Here is a 27,796-nt window from a genome sequence, read left to right as displayed (position 1 = left end):
AAACCCAAGCTGCGGTGAAACGTCCTGTTGCTTGGTTCACTGTCAATCCATATTGAACAGTAGCAGTCCCAGTCCAGGGCTATGGGAGGCAGCTGAAGAATAGTGTGCTCCCTTGCTGCAGTTGTTGCTGTGGGGAAGATGGGTGCGCTGCACACATGTGCTCCCACACAACACTGTCCATTCTCCCTGTCATTGCACTAATGGTTAATGGAAGCAGATTGGGGGCCATGTGTTTGTCAGTGCAGGTGAATAATGACAGACAGAAGCTCCTGCAAAGCAAAGTAAAAGGTCTTGCCAGTCCATTAGGCTGCTCTCACGTTAGGGAAAGAGAGAGAGAGAGAGAGCGAGCGCGCGAGGGCATGGTTTATCCTGAGGGTGAGCTGAGGAGAGTCCTTCATGGTAACCTCAGCCGATTCATTGCAAGCCAGCCATCCAGCTAAACGAACGAACTGATCCCCTGCTCCAGAGTAACCAAGAATATTCAGGTGCTCTCTAAATTACTGCGCAGTGATTGGTAAGCAACCAAATGTAATCTCTGGTTTTTAAGGCCTGTTTCTGGCCCTGGAATGCAATCAATAAATCCATTAATGAGTTCTATACATATTGTCCTGCGTTAGGACTGTTAACACGTGTGTGTGAACAAGGAGTAAAAGCCAGCAGTTTATAGCATTCAAGACAGCGTTGGGAGGAAGAGGAGGATACCGCTTTGGTTCTGTCATGAGTGGACATGGTGAGGGGAAGGGAGGAATTTCGAAGTACAATAAGAGAAAGGTTTTGGCAGTTTAGGATCTGCTGGCCTATTCTGATTATTGCTATTATGTCTTTGTTTTAAATGGATATAAGACGATGAAGTGATAAATACTAATGCATGCTCCTGTCTCTTTATTTGCAGAGTACTGACTACACACCGGGAACATGGCACCGAACTGATGTGCACTTGGAGAACCCAGAATATCACACCAGATGGTATTTCAAATATTTTCTAGGAAAAGGTAATGCCACAAAGCTGGGAGCTGTGCTGTTATAGGTCAGACAATATGAAATGATTGCCTACAGCTACTGTATTTGGAGAGTTTGTACTGTCAGCCTTTCCTCCTGCACTGCCACTTCAATTGTTCCAGAGCTGCATTCTGTTCAATTTGTGTGAATTTAATTTCACAAGTTTTGGGTTTGACCTAAAGCATCAACACTCTTCACTTGCCCTGCTAGTCGTTGTTAAGAGTCTGAAGCACATCCAACATGACCATGTTATATTGTATGGCAGCAATTTGCACCGTACCCACTGAGAAAGAGTTTGTGTAAGCAGTGTATTGTTCCCAGACTGGTAAATTTTTAATGTGCGGAGGTAGGCTGAGCTGGAGCTTCTACTTTTGGAGAACATTACAGGTCAACCTGCTGTTATGGTACAAACACTGACTCAGTTTACAGTGTCCATCCCACTAGCTATTGAAATAGGATACAACACTTGATGACTGTAATGAATTTGAATTTGTCACTGTCTTAGAGATTAGCTTCCCATATTAATTATTCTGCCATTGTGAGAATTGCTGAGAGACTACAATCTAATTTGCACAGATATTGAACATGCAGATGTTGGAAAAGATCCAAAATCTAGAATGTTTCTTATTGTAACTTAATAAAGAGAATTTAAAAAATCCATCATTCCCCCCTTCGCTTACATCCCACCAAGAGTTTCCCTTCATGATACCTGATTTTAATAACTGCTCAGGTTTATATGTACAACAAGCTGTAACATCCTTCCTGGTGTGTGGAGCTATCCACCAAGGTGGCAATAGTTAGGGCACTGCAGGTAACAGGTGCCCACAGTTCTGTGGAGAAAATACTTACTAAGACCATCACATGTTGAAGTGATCCACCCTGTGTGGAAAACTATGTTACCTCTTAAACTGTGATGTTATACTGAAAGCAGCATGGATCCAAGAAGGGTCTAGGCCCGAAACGTCAGCTTTTGTGCTCCTGAGATGCTGTTTGGCCTGCTGTGTTCATCCAGCTCCACACTTTGTTATCTTGGATCCAAGAAACTCGAGATAGCACCAGGAGCTCTCACTCACTCATGTTTAATATGTTCAGGGGCCAGACCTAGAACCTGACAGTCTCTTCCATATTTTCATAAGGCTTAATCATTAGTTCTTGTTTTCCGCTCCGATCTCACCAATCTCTGCCTTTGCAGCTTCTTTCAGTTCTGCCCACCAGCCAGTGATTAGCCTTCACAAAGCAACTCTCCCTTTCTTGTCATTTCCACGCTTCCTGTGACCTCCCATTCTCTCTTCGCTCCACTGCTGGTGACATGCATCAGTTCTCCCAACCCTGCATATTCTGGAATTTACACTTGTGACCCTTTCCCCTTTCTACCTCCCTCCCTCTCCCTCACTCACTCAGTTTCTTCGAATGTTTACTTACAACATCATATTGTTTCAGTCTTCTCCCACAGGTTCTGTAAAGCACTTTAAGACATTTTACTTTGTTAAAGGTGTTATTCACATGGGTTGGAAGTATTCTGCTTTGAAGGGGATTAAGACTGTAAGTACTGGTTACAGCTAAAGGTTAAAATATAGGCTGCAGTATTCAGAGTCCGCAGTAACAGTCAGTGTTGAAGGCTGAGGGGCATTGAGGTTCACAGCCTGCTTCTTGCATTCACCCTATTACTAAAACCTTATATTTCAGCACATCATTCACAAACTTGTTCAGCAGGTAACTAGCTATTTGCTACAATCCTGCTGGCATGTTTTTCAGCTCCTGGCAGCATTACTGCAGGGATAAGGTAATGGCACGACCAACATGACAAATGATAACTCTGATTTTTCCTTACAGACGCTGCCAGACCTGCTGAGCTTTTCCAGCAGCTTCTGTTTTTGTTCCTGATTTGCACTGACGATGGGACAGTCTATATTAGAGGACACTTTATGACGTAGTTCAGGGAAGTCTAGAGTAACAAAATTAATTTCAACTTGCGTGAAACACTAAAACCAAAAGCAGCAGCATGACACAGTAGGAGATGCGCTTTACCCACCCAATGCTTTCAGATTTGTTAGCCTGGCCTAATACAACGTTAAGTGATTGTGAGTAGAGTGGCTACATCTTGAAAATGTGATGGATGTTTCAGACTTCAAGCTGCATGGTTCCAATGACCACAGCTTTATCATATGTTATACATTCATAGTCAAGTAGCATCCCTCCACATCTTCAGTCTGCCCAGATGAAAAGTAATATCACCACCAGAACTCAAATCATGCTCGGCAAAATTACTGATTGAATTTATTTACGCATTAAGAGATTATACAGGAGCTGATACAATCAAGATATTATTGCTGTACAGATACAGTTGGTCAGTATGGAAGCAGCTTTCCTTCTTAACCTATGAAAAGTTTTGCTAAATTGGAAGGACCCTTTGATGAGAACGACTACACGTTGCTGCAAAGTTTTTAAGAGACATAGGGTAAAGAAAGTCCATGTTCTGCTCACTGCTCAAAGTCTGAATGGAGCAGGGAAGCAATAGGAAGTGAATCGGGCAATAGCGAGTATTCATGTACAAAACTGTTGTTTGATAACTTCTCTAATCCTAATGCGCAGTTCATATTATGTTCTCGAACAACTGACCGACCTGCCATTTTGTACCCTCTGCAAACCGGAGACTATTTACATTGGCTTCCTAATGAGCCAGAACTTGATTTTGAATTTATTATCCTTGTTTTCAAATGCTTCCATGACCTTTGATTTGATTTGACTTATTATTGTCATATGTACTGAGATACAGTGAAAAGTATTGTTTTGTGCGCTAACCGGACAAATCATACCTTACATAAGTACATCAGGTTACCTCACTTCTCCCTACATCCTAATCTCTTGTAACCTAGTAATCTGCAGAGATATCAGGGTTTATCCTATTCAGGCCTCTTCAGCATCTCTTATTGTTTCACTGTTAACAATGATGTCTACCATTACTCAGCGATGAGACGTTGCAATTTTCTCCTTAAACTACTCCTATTTCTCTTTCCTCCTCTACTGTGCTCATTAAACCTGCCTGTTTGAACAAGCTTGTTACGGTCACCTGTGCTAATATCTCCTTATGTACCTCAGTATAAAAACGCAGTTTACAGCAGTTCTGTGAAGTGTTTTGGGTTGGGATAGTTGCTACGTTAGAAGCGTTATATGAATGAAGTTGTTGAAATTAGTTTGTGATCAATAGTTCTACAAGTGATTATATCCTATGCTTTAAAATATACCATGAAACGAACAGTTGATATGTAAGATGGTAAGGCTCCAGGTAATTAAGTTGACAGGGGATTGAAACTTATTTTTAAACTGATATAACTGAGTTTTATTCAGATGCTGAAACCTCTATTTGCATTTTACAATATCTGAAATTTAAAGGAAGGTATTCTATGTTATTTTCTGCTCAACAGAATCTGCTATTCGTTCCAACTGTCCACACATAACTGCCATTGCAAATTCTGGGATGGAATAGGCTGTACTTTATTCTGAATTTACAAAGCCTCTCAATTTGAAATTGTTAAAATAAACATTTCTGTATTTTGTTACAACCTTTTGTAAAATGAGTCATACGTTGGTGCTCTATTTGGCTCCTTTTCAACTGGTTACATTCTTTGTAATTGTTATGCTGATGCTGAAATCTGGCTCATGAGGTTTTCTTCGTCCTCAGAGTGGTTTTGTTGTTATCTGAAAACTACTTTAACTTTGACAGTGAGAAGCAGCACTTTGTGGCAAAGTATTATTTGTGGAATTTCGACTTCTCAAAAAGGTACTTACGCAGAATGTAAATGTTGTGTTTCTTGTAGTGTTAGGATTGAGGATAAGCTAGTGAGTGGAGATGATTGATGAAGCAGCTTGAACTCAGATCCTTCCATGAATAGTGGGCACCACAGGGGCTGGAATGTATAATACCACTACCACCAACCACCACCTCCTCATCCCTCAACCAACCCCGTGTCCTGTTCATATAATTCGATAGTTTTTCGTTGGTACTTTGAATCCTGTAACACTGCCCCCTTAAGTGGCTGATAATTAATTAATTTGATTAATCTGGTTTACTAATTTTTCAAAATTCTATAAGGAGTGGACATTTTGTTACAGTGCCCCTTTTTAAAAAGCTGCTCATTAGTTAATTCAGTTCATTTGATTGAGTGGTTTTTGAAAGAATATAACTAGGGTAGGGAGGTGGTGCAGTGGCAGTGTTACCTCCTGTGGACCCGAAGACCTGGGTTCAAGTCCCATCTGCCCCAGAATTGCTCATTAATGTCCCTGAACAGGTTGATTAGCAAATTAACCAACCCTCCAATGAGTGTCCCAATCCGGACCCACCCCTCCAAACCTATCCAACTAACCCCACATTTCCCATGGCTAATCCACCCAACCTGTGCAACCCTGCACACGATGGGCAATTTAGAATCAGAATCATAGAATTCCTCCAGTGTGGAAACAGGCCCTTCAGCCCAACAACTCCACACCAACCTTCAGAGCATCCCACCCAGACCCAGCCCCCTGTAACCCACCTAATCAACACATCCCTGAACACTACAGGCAATTGAACATGGCCAGTCCACCTAACCTGCATGTTTTTGGTCTTTGGGAGGAAGCCCATGCAAACACAGGGAGAATGTGCAAACTCCACACACACAGTCACCTGAGGGTGGAATCGAACCCAGGTCTGTGGTACTATGAGACTGTGTAGACTTGGGGCAGCCTCCTTCCCTGCCCCTCAGAGTTGAAGTCAGTGGCAACCTGCCGAGAAAACAGCTCATTGTGAATCACAAACAGACAGTAGACCAAGGACCCACTTTTGGGGGGCAGAGCACGTATGAAATAGTTTTGACAGAAAGTGCAAAACCTTAGACACATGGCCAATCAGTAGCTCACTGACAACAAAATCCATTGGCCCAGAAACAAAACCGTATCAAATTATCTAAAACAGCCAAGAAAGCACACATACCACAACAAAGGCGTTGCTGGGATACTGGGCTGGTAGAAATATGGCAGAGATATGTAAACAGTACGTTCTGTAGATAAACCCATTTAGTAGGACTTGTTTGAGATTTCTACTTTGCCATCTAGTTGGGAATGCATTTAACACTGAACAACATTGCTCAGATCTTGGCATGACCAAGGTGTGTTACTCTCTCCCTGGAGTGCCACCCTTAGCTCAGCTGGGGTATTTACAACACAAATTAACAAAGTAAAAGGAGATTAATACTTTTCGAAACATTGATTTACAAACCGCCATCAAGTCTATAAGAGTGGCAAAAACTCTAAATTCTGAGGAGAGGCTCTGGAAATACAAACAGCTGAAGACTCTAATAATATAGCAGCCTCTCTGAATGCTGTGGCCTGCTTGTTTGGCTCACTGTCATGATATGACTCATAACCCAATGATACTTTGTGATATTTGTGCCTTTTTTTTCAAAATAAGAACTCCTGTATGTCATATAAATCTGTCGAATGTGAAAATCCTCAACCTCCCACCTGCTTTTGCTCCATGTGAACGTAAGCGCAGTAAGTGTCACACTGAAAAGATTATCACAGCCATCCCATAATTGAATGATTAATTTGCTTTACACTTACATAAAAAATGTATTTATCATTTCCCCACAAATTTTAACTCGCCTGAAATAATTAATTGTCAGATCATAATTTTACCATTTTGGTAGTGTGTGAGTATTATTGATAGGGACAAGATATTTTTCCAAAGATAAAACTGCTAGCACAATGCAGAAAGATGGAAAACAAAATTGCATTGATCTGTGGTAACATTATTTCAGAATATTCTTTTGACGGGAGAGCATAAGGAGAAAAGAGACAGCAACAGTGTGAGATTGCTCCAACACACACTGCTTGCCAGCTCTTCTTCATACATCTTTCTCCATGTCTCATGCTGCTGTCTTAACTCAAAGCCTCAATTAAAAAGCAACTAAGCACCAAAACAACATCTGATTCCATGTAGAAAAAGCAACCAATTTTTTTTAAGTCCAAAGCTGGAAATGTCTAGGGCAGTACAGTTCTGAGATAAAGCTTTGATAATCTTTCAAGTCAGCCACCAATGACAAGTTGTGTAGGTATTACACCTGTGATATTGTAAAAGCCTGAACAGAAAGATGATTGGACAGCAGAAAAAGAAAATGATCTCCAGCCAAAGTTGATCAGACCACTCAGTCATAGCCAAGGAGATAGGCTTCAAGGAGTGCCTTTCATCAGGAGAGAAAGAGGCGAGAAGACATCCAGAACTACAAGCCTGAGAGCATTGTACCAATATTGGGATGAAGGAACTTGCAGAATCAATAGTGGCAGGAACTCTCAGTTCTCTGAGGGTCATTGGCCTGCAGAAGGTTAAAGAGCCGGGGAGATGTGAAATAGTGGAAGGATTTGAGCATGTCGGTAAGGAATTTAGTACTGATCTACAGTAGGTCAGTGACCTTCATCAGATGGGCAAATGGGCCGAGGAAGTGTAAAGATAAACAAAGAGAGCTTGAAGTGCAGGCTCATAGTTTCATGAAAACAGAGTCACAGCTAGCCAGACTGTTGAAGAAGGCATTTGGTACGCTTGCCTTTATTGGTCAGTGTTTTGAGTATGGGACATTAGTCAGGCCATTTTTGGAATACTGCATTCACTTCTGATCTCACTACTATAGAAAAGACGTAGTTAAACTGGAAAGGGTTCGGAAAAGATTTTCAAGGACGTTGCTGGGGTTGGAGGGTTTGAGCTATAGGGAGAGGCTGTGTCAGCTGGGGGTATTTTTGGGAGCAGCAGAGGCTGAGGGGTGACCTTATAGACATTTATAAAATCATGAGGGACATGGGTGGAGTGAAAAGCCAAGATCTATTTCCAAGGGTGGGGGAGGCCGAAACTGGAGGCCATAGGCTTAAGGTGAGCGGGGAAAGATTTAAAAGGGACCTAAAGGGCAACTTTTTCATGCTGAGTGTGGTCCATTTATCGAACGAGCTGTCAGAGGAAGTGATGGAGGCTGGTACAATTCCAATACTTAAAAAGCATCTGGATGGGTATGTGAATAGAAAGGGTTTGGAGGGATGTGGACCATATGCTGGCAAATGGGACTAGGTGAATTTAGAACATCCGGTTGGCATGAATGAGTTGGACAGAAGAGCCTGTTCCCGTGCTCTACAGCTCAATGACTCCATGTCACTATGACACTCTGAGTACATATCTTGGTGAACCTTTCCTATAGATACAGGCAGCAGGGTTTTGCATCAGCTTAGGTTAATGGAGAACAAAGGACGGAATGTTGACCAGGAGAGCCTTCACATAGTCCAATATTGGGCTAGCAACAACTTGGCTGAGGTTTTCAGTAGGACTAGAGGCATTATTAATGAGGTAACAATAGATGGTCTACATGAGGGTGAGGTTATCGAGTTCAGATGTGAGCTCCAGATCAACTGGGACACCAAAGTTGAGGTTAACTGGTGTCACCATGAAACAGTGGTCAATAACAGTGCCACAATCCATGTAGACAAATGGAGTAGTAACCGGGATTGAAGCAATGCCTCAATCCCTGTAGTCCTTATACCTGAACAAAATTCTGACTCATCCAGGATTGGTGAACAGTTTGCCAACACAGCAGCAGGGAAGATAGTAAGGTGTGTGCTGGTAAAGTGGCCGTTGTTAGTGGACCTTGCGTTGTCTGTCCAACATCCGTACAGGAAGACCATCACATTCAGGCCCTGCAGCAGGTCAAGGAGAAGGTTCATCATCGGCTTTTTAGCTACTAGAGATGAGCAACACGGATAGCATTACCAATTTTATCCACACCCCAAGGTGCAATTTAAAAACGGACTTAAGCTCGAAGAATTCAACTAATTTAATCCAGACAAATGTGAGGTCATGCTCTTGGACAGGACAAATAAGGCTAGGAAATATGTGATGGATGGTAGGACCCTGGGGAGTGCTGAGGGTCAGAGGGACCTTGTTGTGCATGTCCATCAGTTGCTTCAGATAGCAGGACAGGTTGGTGAAGTGGCTAAGAAGACGTATGGGATATTTTTCTTTATTGGGAAGACGAGGCCTAATGGTATTATTGCTGTTAATCCAGAGACCCAGGTAATGTTCTGGGAACCTGGGCTTGAATCCTGTCACAGCAAATGCTGGAATTTGAGTTCAGTAAAAATCTGGAATCAAGAGTCTAGTGATGACCATGATTCCATTGTCAATTATCAGAAAAATCCAGCTGGTTCACTTTAGGGAAGGAAACTGCCATCCTTACCTGGTCCGGCCTCATTGTGACTCCAGACCCACGGGATGGGCACAGAAATCTAGCCTCATTCCATGAAAGAATAAAAGAAATTAGCCAAGGTCTAGAGTTTAAAAGCAGGGAGGGTATGCTGCAGCTGTGTAAAACTTTGGTTAGGCCACAGCCAGAGTATTGGGTGCATTTCTGGAATCCACATTCTAGGAGGGATGTGATAGCAGCAGAGAGGGGGCAAAGAACATTTATCAGGATACTGCCAGGACTGGGAAAACTTTAGTTATGAAGAAAGGTTGGATAGACTATGATAACACAGTGTGGAGCTAGAGGAACACAGCAGGCCAAGCAGCATCAGAGGAGCAGGAAAGCTGACGTTTCGGGCCTAGACCCTTCTTCAGAAATGGACAATATCCCTTTGGACAAGACTTTGGGAAGCTGATGTAACAAATATAACCTTAATGTGGTCTGGTGTTAAAATTCACTAGCTAATCGCTCCTGTGAATTGGCTCAGAACGTCTCACCATCTTAAAGGTGCTATATCGAATAGAGTATCTTTCATTGTCATATGTGCTCAAGTACAGGAGTACAGTGAAAGTTTTACAATGCCTGCCTCTTATGGCCCCATCTCAGGTACACGTACTTAGGTACAAATCTTAGTTACAAAAGAGGAGTAAGAAGAAAAGTAGTTGCATTAGTTTATAGTAATGAAAGAATAAGTTAGATATGAGACAGATTGACATTACAGTCAGGTTAAAAAAAAGAGTTCAAATAAGCATTACCATTGTAACAGCTCGGTGCAGGGACTTCCCCATATACAGACTGCACCACACCCCAGTCCAACTACTGTCCCCGCTGTAAGCCTCCAGTCCGCTCTGTACCAGCTCTCAGCTGCTCCAAGGTAAGGTCCAAGACTGCTCCCCCACGCCGTCCTCCACCTGGGACTTGCTTCCCCCCCCACCCACGACGATCGGTGCTCCGGGACTGTTTCCCTGCCCTGGTCGGTGCATCAGGAATGTTTGGTCATTCCAGCTGCTGCTCTGGGATTTGCCTCGGGGGCTCCTGAACTCCTCCACTGCTCTAACACAGAAAGCAATAAAGAAAGAAGAGGGAGAGAAAGAAAAAGAAAGAAAAAGAGCAAGTAGAGCAGAGAATCTGTGGCTGGAGTGTGCAGGTCTGCCACCATCTTGCTATGAAGGCAAGTTATCCATGACCCTGAACTGCTGTAGTTGGAGATAAAGGCTGCAACATTGATTACCTTAACGTTCTCACTGACACCCCTCACCAACACCCCCTACCGACCCCCCTCACCGATACCCCTCACCAACATCCTTCATCAATGTCCCTCACCGACAAGTATCACAGATAAGGTGCTGTGTAATTATTGTTCATAGGTTCACAACCTGCAGTTTCAAGAAGATATTAAAAGATGAAATCAGCATTACAAAGGTTTTCAATGGTACCTGTGCCAGTTGTTGTTGTATTGAGTTACGCATTCACATTTTAAATGCTACATGAGAAGTTTCTGAATGCTGCATATGAACAGCAAATGGATTTGGAAGGAAACTGTAAAGATGGTACCAGGCAGTCATTCCTTCCATTAGTTGATCGAGCTACAGTTTGCCATCTGCTGCTGTCTCAGGATTTTGTGCATTGTTATGACTCTGTTCTGACAGCTGACAAACTGTGCCAAGGTCGTTGGGCTGGCCTGGTGTAAACTCTTCCTGGACTTGAACTTGTTCCATAAGAAACCGTGGCCCGTTGTGGTACTTTCCGGAATAGCTGATATGCAGATGAGCTGAGATCGGAGCATCATTTCATTTCCGCCTCGGTAAAGTGTACTGTATCACACAGAACAGTCAGTTATGGCTCAGTGGTATCACTCTTGTCTCTGGACCAGGAAACTTAGAATTGAGAACTCATCCAGAGATATGAATGCAAACATTTAGTTTGACAGTGCTGAGAGAGAACTACACTGTGTTGTCTTTTTAGTGAGTGGTTCTCCCGAGACCCTTACCTGCTCTCTTGGAGAAGATTACAGAAGATGCTGCGACACTATTTTGAAGTGGAGCAGGGAGTTCCCCAATGTTCTGACTAATATTTAGTCATCAGTGAATATAGCCAAGGACAGAATTAATCTGCTCATTACCAAATTCTTCTTGTGAACTTGTTATCCTGCCAGGTTTCCTACGTCATAGCATTGATGCACTTCGTTGGAGATCTGCTATCTAGGTCTGCGATACTTGTTTATCTAATGCATTTCACTGTTACTCATCTATAACCACGCTGTGACTTCCATTTTCCACCAAAGTCTAGATCAACCTCACTTCTTACCCTCCACTTTGCCCTCTAGAGGAGATCTCTGAAACTTCTTAACTCTGATCACATGGCCGAAATACTGACACATTATTTTCCTGGTGTCATCTTGTGGAGTTCTTTTGCTCTTGCAATTTGTAGTATTTCTTCATGTGACTTATGGCCTGTAAATGGCATTCTTGTATCTAAATTTCAAAAATCTTTATTTTCCTCCAAAGATCTTCGCACATGGTCTAGGTTTCGGGGGGTAATGGGAAAGTGGATAGACTGACATCTTGCAAGTTATTTTCGTGGTGGGGACATGAGTTTTCTTGTTGTTTACACATCCTTCATCATCACAAAATTATTTCTGCTTATTTATATTCTTCTTCTATCCACTGCCTCACATCTGCTATCATTTATCTGAAATTAATGAACTCTTAAAGTGTGGGCTCATCCAGGATAAAGAGACTTGGAAATGGTAAATCACCTTTGTCTAAGTTATTTGAAGTATTTGAATAGATTGCAGACTGAATAATACTGTACATTGGATGTCAGAGCTTTGAAATTTCAGGTCTCTCAGATGTTGCCACATAAGAGACTGGAATGTTTGATTTAGATTGTCTGACCGTAGATCCTTGTATGGTGCTTGATTGCTTTAACTGCTGAGTGGAGCTGATGCGTTAAATGACTGATTTCTGACTGTCAGAGAAAAATCAAAGAGACTCTGGGCACATTGCTCCTCACACTGACTGCGTGTACAATGAAAGCTGTAAGATGTTGCAAGTAAGTTATGTAAACAGTATCAATTTAGAGCTATCTCTGAATTACTCTGACCTAAATTAAATATACAGCAACTCAATTGGAACGCAATGGAGACAAAGATTGAATCAAGCGATATTAGAGAGATTGTAACTACACATTCTAGGAGGGAATCAGTAGACTGGCATTGTGATCGGATAAAGGAAAATGAAGTGCAGACTTATGGGAAATCAGTGAGACTAAAGTGCCTGATTCTTTATAGTGACTATACACAGATCTTTAACGGGGTAAGTCAGTTGAGAAGACCCCAAAAACAGCAAGTGACTTTATGAAGTTTATATTGAGGGGCACTGAATAGAGGAGCAAGGAAGTCACAGAATCAAATCCTAAATTGCTTATAGTATGGAAGAAGGCTATTTGTCCCATCATACCTTTGCCAGCCCTCTGCAAGAGCTACTCGCCTTGCTTCATTACCCTGCTTTTTTTTCTTGTACAGAATCAAAGAGCTGTGTAGTTCAGCATGCACCATTACAGGATAGATACAGTGAATAGAAATACACGAGGAACAAGGGATAATATTTCTGAAAGAAAGTGTGAAACAGAGAGGATTGAGGTTAGAGCCAATGGAGGCTTTGAGAAGATTAATGATGAAAGCTCATCTTCACTGAGTGATTGAATAAGGGGCACTAACCCAAGCTTATTGTCAATGGAATCATGTTTCGGATTCAATTGGGCTGGAATTACTATAAATCTGTGTTTAATTTGTCTTGTTCTTTGTGAGTGGTATGAAGTAAAATCATCAAGCTTTAGGGTGTTGTAAATTGTTGCCCATTAGAAGCTGTTCTGCTTTAAAAGCAGATGTGCTCAGCAGCTTGGAGATGGCTATGGTTATGTGAGCATTGCATATTAGCCACATTTATCTTGCCTTGCATAGCAAAACTTTCATTATGCAGTCTGAAGCAGCGAGCAAACTCCTCCCTGCAGCAATCTGTCTAAATTATTACAGCCGAATCAAAGGCAACAGCATTGTATTGTATGCCATTTTCTCACTCCAGATTTTATTTATTGCAAGCAGTTATCGGTGTGCCTTTCCCTAATTGTAGTGATTAATGCAACAATGTATCGGAAAAAGAAAATCTCTTGTACAAGTCAATAAACGTGTATTTTCTTGCATCATACTGCTCGTAATCAACATTGATTCATGATAACCTTTTATGATAGAAGTACTGGCAGAAGACCATATGTTGATAAATCATATTATTATCCGGAAAGAATCCTGTTACATATCAATTATATATTTTACATCTCACATCGGGCATGCATCTTGTTTAGAAATATTGCATATTTCTGATCCTATTTCTGTGTCATGTTCCTGCATCTTTGTAAAGTGCTATGTCAACATTTCCCATTGCATTTTTCTATGTCAACTGTCACATTCGAGTTACAGACCTTGTCCAAGGTGACTTGAATTTTGAACACTGTCCCTTTCTCATTGCTTTTGTCATCTTATGTATATTGATTAGAAAGTATCTTGACTTAATTAAATGACCATGAGCGGTGTCATGGGCTATTTATTGATGATCTATTAATAGATATGAAAAGTGTGCGCTTACAACAATTATTGCACTTTATCCCTTGCATTTGTTAATAATGATCCTGTTATCCTAAGGCAATTTATTCTCCAGCTTGCTGTGAGGTACACCATAGCAGATGTGGATTACTTAAAATGATACAAAGATGGCAGGAAGTATTAAATGGTGAAGTACGATGTTATCCTGTGTGAGTTATCTGAGCTTTGTATGGTGCTTGCACATGATGAGTTAATCTTGATACCTTAATCATTCCTTTAGCATAGATCGTTCTGAGTTTTGTTCTGAAGGCACTTGGAGAATCACCAATTCAAAGCAATTCCAGTCTCTGAGAAAGTGCATTTACATGTTTTGAGCTCATACACTGCTGGTGTAGGGCTGACTGCCCTTTTGCTGTGCCTATTCTTTATTTACTTATGGGCTGTGGGCATCACTGACTGGGCTCGCATATATTGCCTGTCTCTAGTTGCCCTTGAGAAATCGCCGTCTTCAACCACTGCAGTCCCTTGGTGTCGACAGACCCACAATACTATTAGGGAGCAAGTTCCAAGGTTTCGACCCAGCGACACTGAAGGAGCTGCGATATATTTCCAAATCAGGATAGGGTGTGATTTGGGTGGGAACATATGGGTTCATATGAGAGATAATGGGAACTGCAGATGCTGGAGATTCCAAGATAATAAAATGTGAGGCTGGATGAACACAGCAGGCCAAGCAGCATCTCAGGAGCACAAAAGCTGACGTTTCGGGCCTAGATATGGGTTCATATGGTTGACTTCCCACATATTGCCACTTTTTCCATGTAGATGGAAGTGGTTGTGGGTTTGGAAGGTGCTGCCTGAGGATCTTTGGTGAATTTCTGCAGTGCACCCTATAGATAGTACACACTGCTGCAGGGATTAGATGTTTGTAGAAGTAACAACATTACAGTAACTCTATGACTGCGCCTTTGGACAAGGGATATTCTATAATGCCATACAATAACACCACATAACTAGACAAAATCCAAACAATTTCCAGCAAAAACAAAAAAACGTTAAAACACAATATGCATACCTCTTTCCATATTCTCCTCTTTGCACTCTTTCATTATTTTTCTATATTTCTGTTTTAAGATGATCTCATTTCTAATTGAGACAATGGTTTAACCATTAACTATTTTGTTTTTTTTGCGAAATGGTGTTTTAATGTACCGTAGTGATCCTGGCTTATGGTGATACATGACAGTTTTAGATTCCAGAGTGAAATCTGACTGGATAGACCACAAGTTTTATTTTGCGATTTGATGACCTGGTGATCTGTCATCGCATATATTCACACAATACTGCCAATGCACTTTAACAAAAGAACACAAATTTACTTCACCAAAGATAAGACCAAAGCTATAATGGACAGTTTGGAAGGCCTTGCCTTAAACAGTAGAAAATAAAACTTTAACCCTTCTTCCCAACAATCCTTCACTCAACTCCAGTGAAATATCAGTGCTGTCTTCAATCTTAAATTTCTTATCCCACTGATGAAAATGTGTTTCTTTTTAGATTGCCTGCTCATTCACCAAATGTGATGCTGTCTATTAATGTCTCTCCTTTGTGCCCTCGGGTGCTGAGGTTAACTTACTTTTTCAGAACTGCTCTTTAAGAAAAGCTCTGTTTATTTGAACTTCTAAGACACTTGCAACTCCGGTGGCCTAGAGACTTCTTTTGAGCTCAGATAGCCTGGAAACTTCCCTTCTCATGATTTAGCTTTTATTAATAGAGAGTTCGAGTTCTGGTACCAAGAGGTTATGCTGCAGCTGTACAAAACTCTGGTGCTGCCGCACTTGGAGTATTGCATACAGTTCTGGTCACTGCATTATAAGAAGGATGTGGAAGCTTTGGAAGGGGTGGAGGGGAGATTTACTAGGATGTTGCCTGGTATGGAGGGAAGGTCTTACAAGGAAAGGCTGAGGGACTTGAGGCTGTTCTTGTTAGAGAGAAGAAGGTTGAGACGTGACTTAATTGAGACATATAAAATAATCAGAGGGTTAGATAGGGTGGATAGGGAGAGCCTTTTTCCTAGGGTGGTGACGGCTAGCACGAGGGGGCATAGCTTTAAATTGAGGGGTGTAAGATGTAGGACAGATGTCAGAGGTAGTTTCTTTACTCAGAGAGTAGTAAGGGAATGGAATGCTTTGCCTGCAACGGTAGTAGATTCGCCAACTTTAAGTACATTTAAGTCATTATTGGAAAAGCATATGGATGTATGTGGAATACTATAGGTTAGATGGGCTTGAGATCAGTAGGACAGGTCGGCGCAACATCGAGGGCCGAAGGGCCTGTACTGTGCTGTAATGTTCTATGTTCTATGGTATGAGTCTTCTTCTCAATTGAAATCTGATAACATCTTTTCTGTCAGTCTGGTAAACACTTTGTCACTTAACTTCCTAGATAGCTTGCTATTAGCTTAGTTAGTCAAATTTTTGTAAAGAACTGCCTTCTCAAAAAATTACTTCATGACCTGTTTTGTTTCTAACAACATAGTACCCTTCATAAAACTTAAATCAAAAACTTGTGTGCTACGACTGTCAAAGCCAGGTTCAAAAATGATAATAATACATGATAAGCTTTCATTACAGATCTAAAAAGTGGGTGTTACACAGCCACTTAATAAAGAATGAAGCTGGATGAACACAGCAGGCACAGCAACATCTCAGGAGCACAAAAGCTGACATTTCGGGCCTAGACGACCCTTCATCAGAGAGGGGGATGGGGTGAGGGTTCTGGAATAAATAGGGAGAGAGGGGGAGGCGGACCGAAGATGGAGAGAAAAGAAGATAGAGGTGGAGAGGAGAGTATAGGTGGGGAGGTAGGGAGGGGATAGGTCAGTCCAGGGAAGACGGACACGTCAAGGAGGTGGGATGAGGTTAGTAGGTAGGAAATGGAGGTGCGGCTTGGGGTGGGAGGAAGGGATGGGTGAGAGGAAGAACAGGTTAGGGAAGCAGAGACAGGCTGGGCTGGTTGTGTGATGCAGTGGGGGGAGGGGACGAACTGGACTGGTTTTGGGATGCGGTGGGGCAAGGGGAGATTTTGAAGCTGGTGAAGTCCACATTGATACCATTAGGCTGCAGGGTTCCCAAGCAGAATATGAGTTGCTGTTCCTGCAACCTTCGGGTGGCATCATTGTGGCACTGCAGGAGGCCCATGATGGACATGTCATCTAAAGAATGGGAGGGGGAGTTGAAGTGGTTCGCGACTGGGAGGTGCAGTTGTTTATTGCAAACTGAGCGGAGGTGTTCTGCAAAGCAGTCCCCAAGCCTCCACTTGGTTTCCCCATTGTAGAGGAAGCCACACCGGGTACAATGGATACAGTATACCACATTGGCAGATGTGCAGGTGAACCTCTGCTTAATATGGAAAGTCATCTTGGTGACTGGGATAGGGGTGAGGGAGGAGGTGTGGGGGCAGGTGTAGCACTTCCTGCGGTTTCAGGGGAAGGTGCTGGGTGTGGTGGGGTTGGAGGGCAGTGTGGAGCGAACAAGGAAGTCACGGAGAGAATGGCCTCTCCGGAAAGCAGACAAGGGTGGGGATGGAAAAATGTCTTGAGTGGTGGGGTCAGATTGTAGGTGGCGGAAGTGTCGGAGGATGGTGCGTTGTATCCGGAGGTTGGTGGGGTGGTGTGTGAGAATGAGGGGGATCCTCTTTGGGCAGTTGTGGCGGGGGCGGGGTGTGAGGGATGTGTTGCGGGAAATGCAGGAGACGCGGTCAAGGGCGTTCCTCCCACCCCAAGCCGCACCTCCATTTCCTACCTACTAACCTCATCCCACCTCCTTGACCTGTCTGTCTTCCCTGGACTGACCTATCCCCTCCCTACTTCCCCACCTATACTCTCCTCTCCACCTATCTTGTTTTCTCTCCATCTTCGGTCCGCCTCCCCCTCTCTCCCTATTTATTCCAGAACCCTCACCCCATCCCCCTCTCTGATGAAGGGACTAGGCCCGAAACGTCAGCTTTTGTGCTCCTGTGATGCTGCTTGGCCTGCTGTGTTCATCCAGCTTCACACTTTATTATCTTGGATTCTCCAGCATCTGCAGTTCCCATTATCTGTTACACAGCCACTTTCCTGTTGGATCTCCTGTGGGTTGCTCTGTTTTGACCACAAGACATACGAGGCAGGCCATTCAGCCCTTCAGGTCTCCTCTACCATTCAGAGAGATCATGGTTGATCTCATAGACCTCAACTCTCCTTTCCTGTCTTCACACAGTAGCCATTGAATTCCTTGCTGATTAAAAATCTGTCTCAGCCTTGAATAACTTAATGACCCAGCCTTGACTGCCTTTTGTGGTAAAGAATTCCTTAGGCTCTCTATCCTCTTGTGAGAAGAAATTCCCACCTTCTATCTTTTGTATGCGACCTTTTATTCTGAGATTACACCCTCTGCTCTTGGACAGTTCTCATAGTCGCAGGTAGAGTATATTTCTTTGGTGTGTGTCTACACGACAAAACAGGAAGAGTTTCTGCCGAGTGACATGTGGGTTCTGATGCATCCATAGCTTCATAGCAGCTGCGCTTTTTTCTCCAGGATGCATCATGCTAACGGTCGATGACAGCATACAATGCTTGTGCATTAAGTAAAAATAAACAGATTGGACCCGCACATCCAGCAGTGATCCTGGGATAGTGATCACTGGGGACCTTGTCTTGATTCTAATCTGGAGCTCTGTGCAGGTCCAGCATTGTCACCTTTGCATGATGGGTTACAGTTTTTTTTAAAAACACTTTTTTTCCCCTGGGATGTGTGTGGCCCTGGCATTTATCACTCATTTCCAGGTCCTCTAGTGACAGGGTGACCAGCTCTCCATTTCTACATTTAGGAGCAAGTTAGTATTCAACCAGGAGGGGGCGCTGACAAACCTCAACCTGAACCTGTGGGAGGGGCGAGAGTAAAATGCCACTAGTTTTGTAGAGTGGACCAATGGGAAGTTTGTGCTTGTGCAAAGATGTACTCAGTAGATGCAAGAATTGTACACCAGTGCTCAGAAACAAATGGCTTCCCAGCAGGAGGCACTTGAAGATAATGGGTCCCCAATGTTGGCTTCGCTATAGAGAATCCTAGAAAGTAGCCACAATATTTGTGTGGTTGTCCAAGTTTCTATTAGTGCTAACCTCCAGGATGTTAACAGTGGCTAATTTAGTGATGGTCATACCATTGAACGTCAAGGAGCAAATGTTAGGTTCTCTCTTGTAGGATGCGGCCCTTGCCTGGCAATTGTGTGGTGCAAATGTTACTTGTCACTTGTCAACTCAAATGTGGATATTGTCTGTGTCTAAGTTCGTTTGAGCCATTTCTATGCCTGAAGGTGCAAATGGTACCTAACTTTGTCCACCCACCAGTGAATATCCCCACTTCTGACCTTATAATGGACAGAAGATCATTGACAAAGCAGCAGTAAACAGTTGGCCTGAGGATATCATCCTGAGGAACTCCTGCAGAAATCTTCTACAGCTGAAATGGCTGACTTCCAACAACTAAAACCGATGTGTTGCTAGATGTGACTCCAGCCAGTGGAGAGCTTTCCCTTGATTTCCATTGAGCCCACTTTTGTTTGAGCTCCTCAAGGCCACACTCCATCACGTGCTGTCTTCAAGTGAAGGGCAGTCACACTCACCTCACCTCTGGAATTCAGCTCTTTTGTCTGTGCTTGGACCAAGGCTGTAATCAGGTCAAGGGCTGTGTGATTCTGACTGAATGTCACTGAGTGGTTTACTGCTTGACAGCACAGTTGACAACACGCTCCGTCATTTTGCTGATGATCGACAGAAGCTTGATGGCATCAATTTTCCACATTGCCGGTAGATGTCTGTGTTATAGTATGGAGCAAAGGAGATTGAAGAGAGATCTGGTAGCAATGGGCAAGATTAGCTATCGATAATCATAGAACCTACACAGTATGGAAGCAGGCCTTTCGGCCTATTGAGCACACAGTGATTCTCCAGAGACCATCCCACCCTAACCCAGCCCCCTACCCTATGCTTGTAACCCTGCATTTCCCAAGGCTAATCCACCTAGCCTGCTCATCCCTTAACACTATGGGCAATTTAGCATGGCCAAACCACCCAACCTGCATAGCAGTATACTGTGGGAGGAAACTGGAGCACCCAGAGGAAATCAAAGCAGAGAACATGCAAACTCCACAGATAGTCACCCAAAGGAGGATTCGAACCTGGGTCCCTGGCACTGTGAGGCAGCAGTGCTAACCACTGAGCCACTGTACCACGCTTTGTTTTTAGATAAGGTAGACAAAGAAAAGCTGCTCTCAATAGCTAATGATACAAAAACTTGCAAACACAGCTTTCGGATTTTGGAGAAGTGGAATGTTACATGGTGAGTGGTAATGAGGGTGGTAGAAGCAGAGATCATATATAATTTCAAACGAAAATTAGATGGGTGCTTAATGGAAATAAAGCTGCAGGTAGAGCAGGGTTGGCGGGGATCAGATTGGATTCCTCTGCAAGATTTGGCAGGATTGAATGGGCTGAAATCCTGTCTTCCATCACCCCTTGGCTGTGGAATTCCCTGCCTCTGGGCCCACTGCTCTAGCAGTAAGGGGGCTGGGGGGATATGGTTGCAAAGTCTTGATTGGACATACTCCTGATGGTTTCACTAGATTGCATCCGCTTATCCGATTGGCCCCTGACGTTTTCATCCTCATGGGACATTATCTCTAAAACTGTTGGACAACCTTCAACCCAGAAAAAAGTTGATTCTTGACTCTTAATCCAACAGGCTTTATTTCCCCATTCCCAATGCCTTCTCAACTAATCAACTACTTTGTTCAAAGAAAATGCAAATAATTGCTTTTTCTACCTCGCCAACTCCAGATTGCTTGTGGCAATGGCCTGGACAATAATCGTTAATTCCTGAAGAGTTTGAGTCACTGTTGGAGGTTTGGTAACCATAGTGGTGGAGGGGAAACTTCCCTAAACCCCTTTGTCAAGTTGGGATTTTTCCCAGCATCTCCAATGCATCTTGACAGCAGTAAGGAGGGATAGGTGACACTTCTACATGATTTCCCTTTGTGCTCATCAAAGCTGTTCAAGCTTGTCAAATGCTGAATAGCCTTCCACAGGACAAGATTGCATTCTTAAGTCAGTTAGAGCATAGAAGAATATGATTACATTTTACCCTGCCAGAACTGACAAGACACAAAAGCGTTGATAGTAACCTCAGCAGTAATTTGCCGATTTTAATGGGAAACGGGGATAAGAAAGGGAAGTTCTGTCCTCAGAATCCTGACCTCTGCATCTGCATCTATCTGTCCCCATCTTCAAAATTCATCTGAAGACCCAAGTTTTCAATCACCCCTCGCAGTTTTCCCAACTTTGTTCACAGTCCATTCTTTAAAACTGTTAAATTACGTTTCCTTCCCTACTTTGTCATGCACACACAGGCACACACACATGTCTCACTATCTCAGAAAGATCACATTGAAGGGGGTCACTTTTTTTTTAATAATAATTCAAGCACAACATGAGATGAAAGGTGCTAAATAAATGCAATCTGTCAATGGCTAACTTTTGGACAGTAAGACTTGTGTTTATGTAGCAGCTTCTGTAATCTTGGGATGTCATAGAATAGATAGGTAGATAGAATGTCATAGGTAGATAGAGGACATTTGTTTCATCAAGTCCTGTAATTGATCCCCAAACGCCATCACACCCAGACCCAGACCTCCTACCTTATCCCTGTAATCCTGCATTTAACACGGCCAGTTCACCTGAGCTACACATCTTTGGATTGTAGGAGAAAACCATGCAGACAATGGGAGAAAGTTCTACAAGACAATTGACAGGTTTGGCACTGTGAGACAGCAGTGCTAACCACTGAGCCACTGACACCCTGGAGCTCCCACTCCCTGATTGGGAATCAAACCCAAGTCGCGTTGTGAGAGTGTCGAATCCTAACCACTGAACCACAAGGGAAGGCAGAAAGTCTTGAGGAGCTTTGCAGCTAATTACTATGAAATTGATGGCATCCAGAGACTGCAATGCCACTGTTACCATTTACAATACCAATAGTGTTTGGGCTGATTGCAAAGGAACTAACTGAAGTCATTTCCCTCCATGTTTAGAGTGAAAAGAGTCAAAGGTAGAGAAGTGTTCAGTCCTTACAAGTTACAGTATAAACCAAGGCAGCTTTCTGTTTGACTTCTACTATTGACATGAAACAAAGAGGGTTAATTGATATTTTGATGTGGGGTGTCCCCTGATGCCTGTGTGTGCTGGAAGACACAAACTTTATTGTGATATTTGTTGAAGAATGGTCAGTATTGCAATCGGAATTGAGACATTCAGGGAGTATGATTTAAAAATGCAATGTCAAAATAACAGAGAACATATTTAAGAGAAGCGTGCACTTGTGTTCTGGTAAGCTCATCACTCAACTGTCTGATTACCATATGGGCTTACCATAAGTATAATGCTGTGGAGGTGTCAGATTCTGCCAAGTGCATTCCTGGATAATAAATCGACTTCAGCCTCTGAGGAACCTCGCCATTTGAGTTCCATGGTGCTTCAATCGGAGCTTCTTCATTGCGAGGCTGACACATATTTACCAAGAAGGTTCCAGATTGAATTTACATCCCCATGCCAGGGGAAGTAGTTTCAGCTAAAAGTACAACCACGAGGAATGATTGGCCTCAGTGGAGGGGGGGTGGCATCAGCCAATGTTCCCACTTATGTTTGCAAGCCATTGACCTCCTCCCATCTTGTGGAAATGTATCTGTGTGAGGATATTGAATTAATGACAGAGTCAGTCTGAGTGCTCATGTATCCTCCCGTGGAATGGACCCCGATCCTCAGCATGTGTAGTGTCCAATTGGGTGTGTGTGTGAGAGAGAGAAAAGGTCACTTATAGATATGTATCCCAGTGAGGTATTAATGCTATTGAGAGGAAAGAAAATCAGCGAGAAAACTGAAATGATAACCATCAGCAGAAAGCAGAATCTTGTAGATCTTTCTCATATCAGATTGATTCCTATATTAGAAGGATGTCATATCTATTCATTAAATACATTTATAAAACAATAAGTTGATTATGGACCCTTTCACTTTGTGCTGTGATTTCAGTGTAGCTCTCCCCAGGCAGCCTTTGTGACGTCATTTTAAGGTTTGCAGCATTTTGAACCACTGCAGAGTTTTGTACCTCTGTCAACACAGGTACACAGAGCAGACAGCAATGCAGTGACACACGCACACGCACACGCACACACACACACAACACAGCCTTAGCTGCTCAGGCTCACAAGTAAGGCGACAGGGCGAATGGCCATTAACCTAAACAGAGTCACCCTCTTCTGGCTAACCAGACTGTAATCTCAAGATAACAAAGTGTGAAGCTGGATGAACACAGCAGGCCCAGCAGCATCTCAGGAGCGCAAAAGCTGACGTTTCGGGCCTTAACCCTTCATTGGAGAGGGAACTGGAATAAATAGGGAGAGCGGGGGAGGCGGACCAAAGATGGAGAGAAAAGAAGATAGATAGAGAGGAGAGTATGGGTGAGGACGTGGGGAGGGGATAGGTCAGTCCAGGGAAGACGGACTGGTCAAGGAGGTGGGATGAGGTTAGTAGGTAGGAAATGGAGGTGCGGCTTGGGATGGGAGGAAGGGATGGGTGAGAGGAAGAACAGGTTAGGGAAGCGGAGACAGGTGAGGCTGGTTTTGGGATGCAGTAGGGGGAGGGGAAGAACTGGGCTGGTTTTGGGATGCGGTGGGGGAAGGGGAGATTTTGAAGCTTGTGAAGTCCACATTGATACCATTGGGCTGCAGGGTTCCCAGGCGGAATATGAGTTGCTGTTCTTGCAACCTTTGGGTGGCATCATTGTTGGCACTGCAGGAGGCCCATGATGGACATGTCGTCTGAGGAATGGGAGGGGGAGTTAAAATGGTTCGCGACTGGGAGGTGCACTTGTTTGTCGCGAACCGAGCAGAGGTGTTCTGCAAAGCGGCCCCCAAGCCTCCGCTTGATTTCCCCAATGTAGAGGAAGCCACACCAGGTACAATGGATACAATATACCGCATTGGCAGATGTGCAGGTGAACATCTGCTTGATATGGAAGGTCATCTTGGGGCCTGGGATGGGGGTGAGGGAGGAGGTGTGGGGGCAAGTGTAGCACTTCCTGCGGTTGCAGGGGAAGGTGCCGGGTGTGGTGGGGTTGGAGGGCAGTGTGGAGCGAACAAGGGAGTCACAGAGAGAGTGGTCTCTCCGGAAGGCAGACAAGGGTAGGGATGGAAAAATGTCTTGGGTGGTGGGGTTGGATTGTAGATGGCGGAAGTGTCGGGGGATGATGCGTTGTACGTGGAGGTTAGTGGGGTGGTATGTGAGAATGAGGGGGTTCCTCGGGGGGGGGGGGGCGGGGTGTGAGGGATGTGTTGCGGGAGACGTAGTCAAGACGTTCTCGACCACTGCGGGTGGAAAGTTGCGGTCCTTGAAGAACGTGGACATCTGGGATGTACGGGAGTGGAATGCCTCATCCTGGGAGCAGATGCGGCGGAGGTGGAGGAATTGGGAATAGGGGATGGAATTTTTGAAGGAGGGTGGGTGGGAGGAGGTGTATTCTAGGTAGCTGTGGGCGTCAGTGGGCTTAAAATGGACATCAGTTTCTAGCTGGTTGCCTGAGATGGAGACTGAGAGGTCCAGGAAGGTGAGGGATGTGTTGGAGATGGCCCAGGTGAACTTGAGGTTGGGGTGGAAGGTGTTGGTGAAGTGGATGAACTGTTTGAGCTCCTCTGGGGAGCAAGAGGCGGCGCCGATACAGTCATCAATGTAACGGAGGAAGAGGTGGGGTTTGGGGCCTGTGTAGGTGTGGAAGAGGGACTGTTCCACGTAACCTACAAAAAGGCAGGCATAGCTTGGGCCCATGCGGGTACCCATGGCCACCCCCTTTGTCTGTAGGAAGTGGGAGGAATTGAAAGAGAAGTTGTTGAGGGTGACGACGAGTTCGGCTAGGCGGATGAGGGTGTCGGTAGAGGGGGGATTGGTCAGGCCTGCAGGACAGGAAGAAGCGGAGGGCCTTGAGGCCATCTGCATGAGGAATACAGGTGTTATAGGGACTGGACGTCCATGGTGAAAATGAGGTGTTGGGGGCCAGGGAATTGGAAGTCCTGGAGGAGGTGGAGGGCGTGGGTGCTGTCACGGACGTAGGTAGAGAGTTCCTGAACCAAAGGGGAGAAAATGGAGTCCAGATAGGTGGAGATGAGTTTGGTGGGGCAGGAACAGGCTGAGACAATGGGTACCACCTCATCCCGCCGCCTTGACCTGTCCGTCTTCCCTGGACTGACCTATCCCCTCCCTACCTCCTCACCTATACTCTCCTCTCCACCTATCTTCTTTTCTCTCCATCTTCGGTCCACCTCCCCTTCTCTCCCTATTTATTCCAGTTCCCTCACCCCATCCCCCTCTCTGATGAAGGGTCTAGGCCCGAAACGTCAGCTTTTGTGCTCCTGAGATGCTGCTTGGCCTGCTGTGTTCATCCAGCTTCACACTTTGTTATCTTGGATTCTCCAGCATCTGCAGTTCCCATTATCCCTAATCTCAAGAGGTGAATTTTATTCTGAAACATTGCTGTCAAGTCAAGAGTATGCAGCCTGAGGGTTGTGTTAATTGGAATTCAATTCCTGTTAGACTTTACAAGCTTGCAAAAAGGAAGGGAGGGAAAAGAACATCAAGTTTTGACACTAGGCAGCTTGTGTCTCACTGTGACTCCCATCCACTTCCTTCCGCAGCAGCAATGATTTCTGCTGAAAGAGGCAAAAAAAAGGCCTGCAAAAACTCCTGGGACTTGCTTGGAAATCCCTAGAGATCATGGCAGCTGTGGGACACGTTTCTTGTTTCAGTACCCACTGATTCTTTCACCTGTAGTTATGTTGGTTGCACTAAAACAACTTGTTCCAGTACATCCTGACAACTGGCTCCATGAAGGTAATACGCCAGCCTTTATTGGCCAGTATATTAAGTATAGGTGCTGGGAGGTCATTTTGCAGCTGTACAGCACATTTATTAGGCCGTAGTTGGAATACTGTGTGCAATTCTGGTCTCCCTGCTATAGGAAGGATGTTGTGAAACTAGAAAGAGCTCAGAAAAGATTTATAAGAATGTTGCCAGGGCTGGACAGTTTGAGCTGTAGGGAGAGGCTATTTCAGCTGGGCTATTTTCCCTGGAGCGTCAGAGGCTAAGGATTGACTTCACAGAGCTTTCTAAAATCATCAGGGGCATGGAGAAGGTAAAAGACAAGGTCTTTTCCCTGCCGCGAGGGAGTCCAAAAGTAGAAGGCATAGGTTTTAGGTGAGAGGGGAAAGATTTAAAAGGAATCTAAGGAGAAACTTTTTCATGCAGAGGGTGGTGTGTGTATGGAATGAGCTGCTAGAGGAAGTGGTGGAGCCTGGTACCACGATAACATTGAAAAGACATCTGGATGGGTATATGAATAGGAATGGTTTAGAGGGATATGGGCCAAATGCTGGCAAAGGAGTCGAGATTTATTTGGGATATCTGGTCGGCATGGATAAGTTGGACTTAAGGGTCTATTTCCGTGCTGTACATCTCTGACTCTGACTGTATAACTCAGGAACCCTCCTTTGGAAAGAAATGTATCTCAATACCTGAGCTGCTTGTACTGAGTGCCCTGGTCCACTTTCACCGATCTTAACCAAGTCAAGGGAATCTGGGCTGTGGGTTAGGCCATTCAGCCCCCTCGAGCCTGTTCCCTTGTTCTGTGAAATGGAGACTGATTTAAATCCTAACTTCATCCATCCACCTTGGCACCATGTTACTTTTAAGCCCCAGGTTAACTAAAGTTCATTGGTCACAGGTTCACGATGATTAATTATATTGGCACCCGTTGCCTTTTGTGGGAAGGAATTCTTCAGTCCTTCCCCTTTGCTGATGCTGTGGCTTCTAACGTCTTTCCTGAATGGCCTGGCTTGGGCTAAAATGTTACATCCTTTACCCCGGTTCCCCCAGTCCTTGCGGTTTAAGTGTCTACCTGTCCCCTCAATTCCTTTCTAAAATCCGAAAAATCTCAATCAACTTGCCCACTACCCTTCTGTATTCCAGGAAATGCAAGCTGAGATTCTTTATTGTCTCATCACAACCTGACCCTCAGAACTCTGCTCACGTTTTGCTCGATCTGCATGAAATTTCATCCATACTTTCTTTCTAATCTCAGTGTCTCAGATAGTGAAGGGGACTGTCAAAGATTACAGCAGAATATAGAACATAGAACATAGAAAAGTACAGCACAGTACAGGCCCGTCGGCCCACGATGTTGTGCCGTGGAATAATCCTAATCCAAAAATAAAATAACCTAACCTACATTCCCCTCAATTCACTGCTGTCCATGTGCATGTCCAGCAGTCGTTTAAATGTCACTAATGACTCTGCTTCCACGACTACCACTGGCAAAGTATTCCATGCGCTCAACTCTCTGGGTGAAGAACCTCCCTCTGACGTCTCCTCTATATCTTCCTCCTAACACCTTAAAACTATGACCCCTCGTGGCAGTCAATATAGATAGACTGGACAGTTGGGCAGATAAATGGCAGATGGAGTTCAATCCGGGCAAATGCGAGGTGATACATTTTGGACGATCAAATTCAAGGGCGATCTATACAGTAAATGGAAAAATCCTAGGGAAAATTGATGAACAGAGAGATCTGGGCGTTCAGGTCCATTGTTCCCTGAAGGTGACAATGCAGGTCAATAGGGTGGTCAAGAAGGCATATGGCACGCTTTCCTTCATTGGACGGGGTATTGAGTACAAGAGTTGGCAGGTCATGTTGCAGTTTTATAGGACTTTGGTTCAGCCACATTTGGAGTACTGTGTCCAGTTGTGGTCAGCACATTACCAAAAGGATGTTGAGGCTTTGGAGAGGGTGCAGAGGAGGTTCA

General features: G+C 44.1%; 1 protein-coding gene across 10 annotated transcripts in view; it reads left to right on the top strand.

The window, feature by feature from the left end:
* The window catches only part of garnl3 (GTPase activating Rap/RanGAP domain like 3), a 387,754-nt gene that overhangs the window by 212,569 nt on the left and 147,389 nt on the right, over positions 1-27,796 (top strand). For all 10 annotated transcript variants that reach the window (XM_048558881.2, XM_048558880.2, XM_048558883.2 and 7 more), the window contains one exon: positions 893-992. In XM_048558881.2, the coding sequence (XP_048414838.1) occupies positions 893-992 (100 nt within the window). The remainder of the gene's footprint in view (positions 1-892; positions 993-27,796) is intronic.

Source organism: Stegostoma tigrinum, chromosome 29 (assembly GCF_030684315.1).
Source record: "Stegostoma tigrinum isolate sSteTig4 chromosome 29, sSteTig4.hap1, whole genome shotgun sequence".
NCBI lineage: Eukaryota > Metazoa > Chordata > Chondrichthyes > Orectolobiformes > Stegostomatidae > Stegostoma > Stegostoma tigrinum.
The sequence above is the reverse complement of the archived record's forward strand: the minus strand, read 5'-3'. Positions and strand labels throughout refer to the sequence as shown.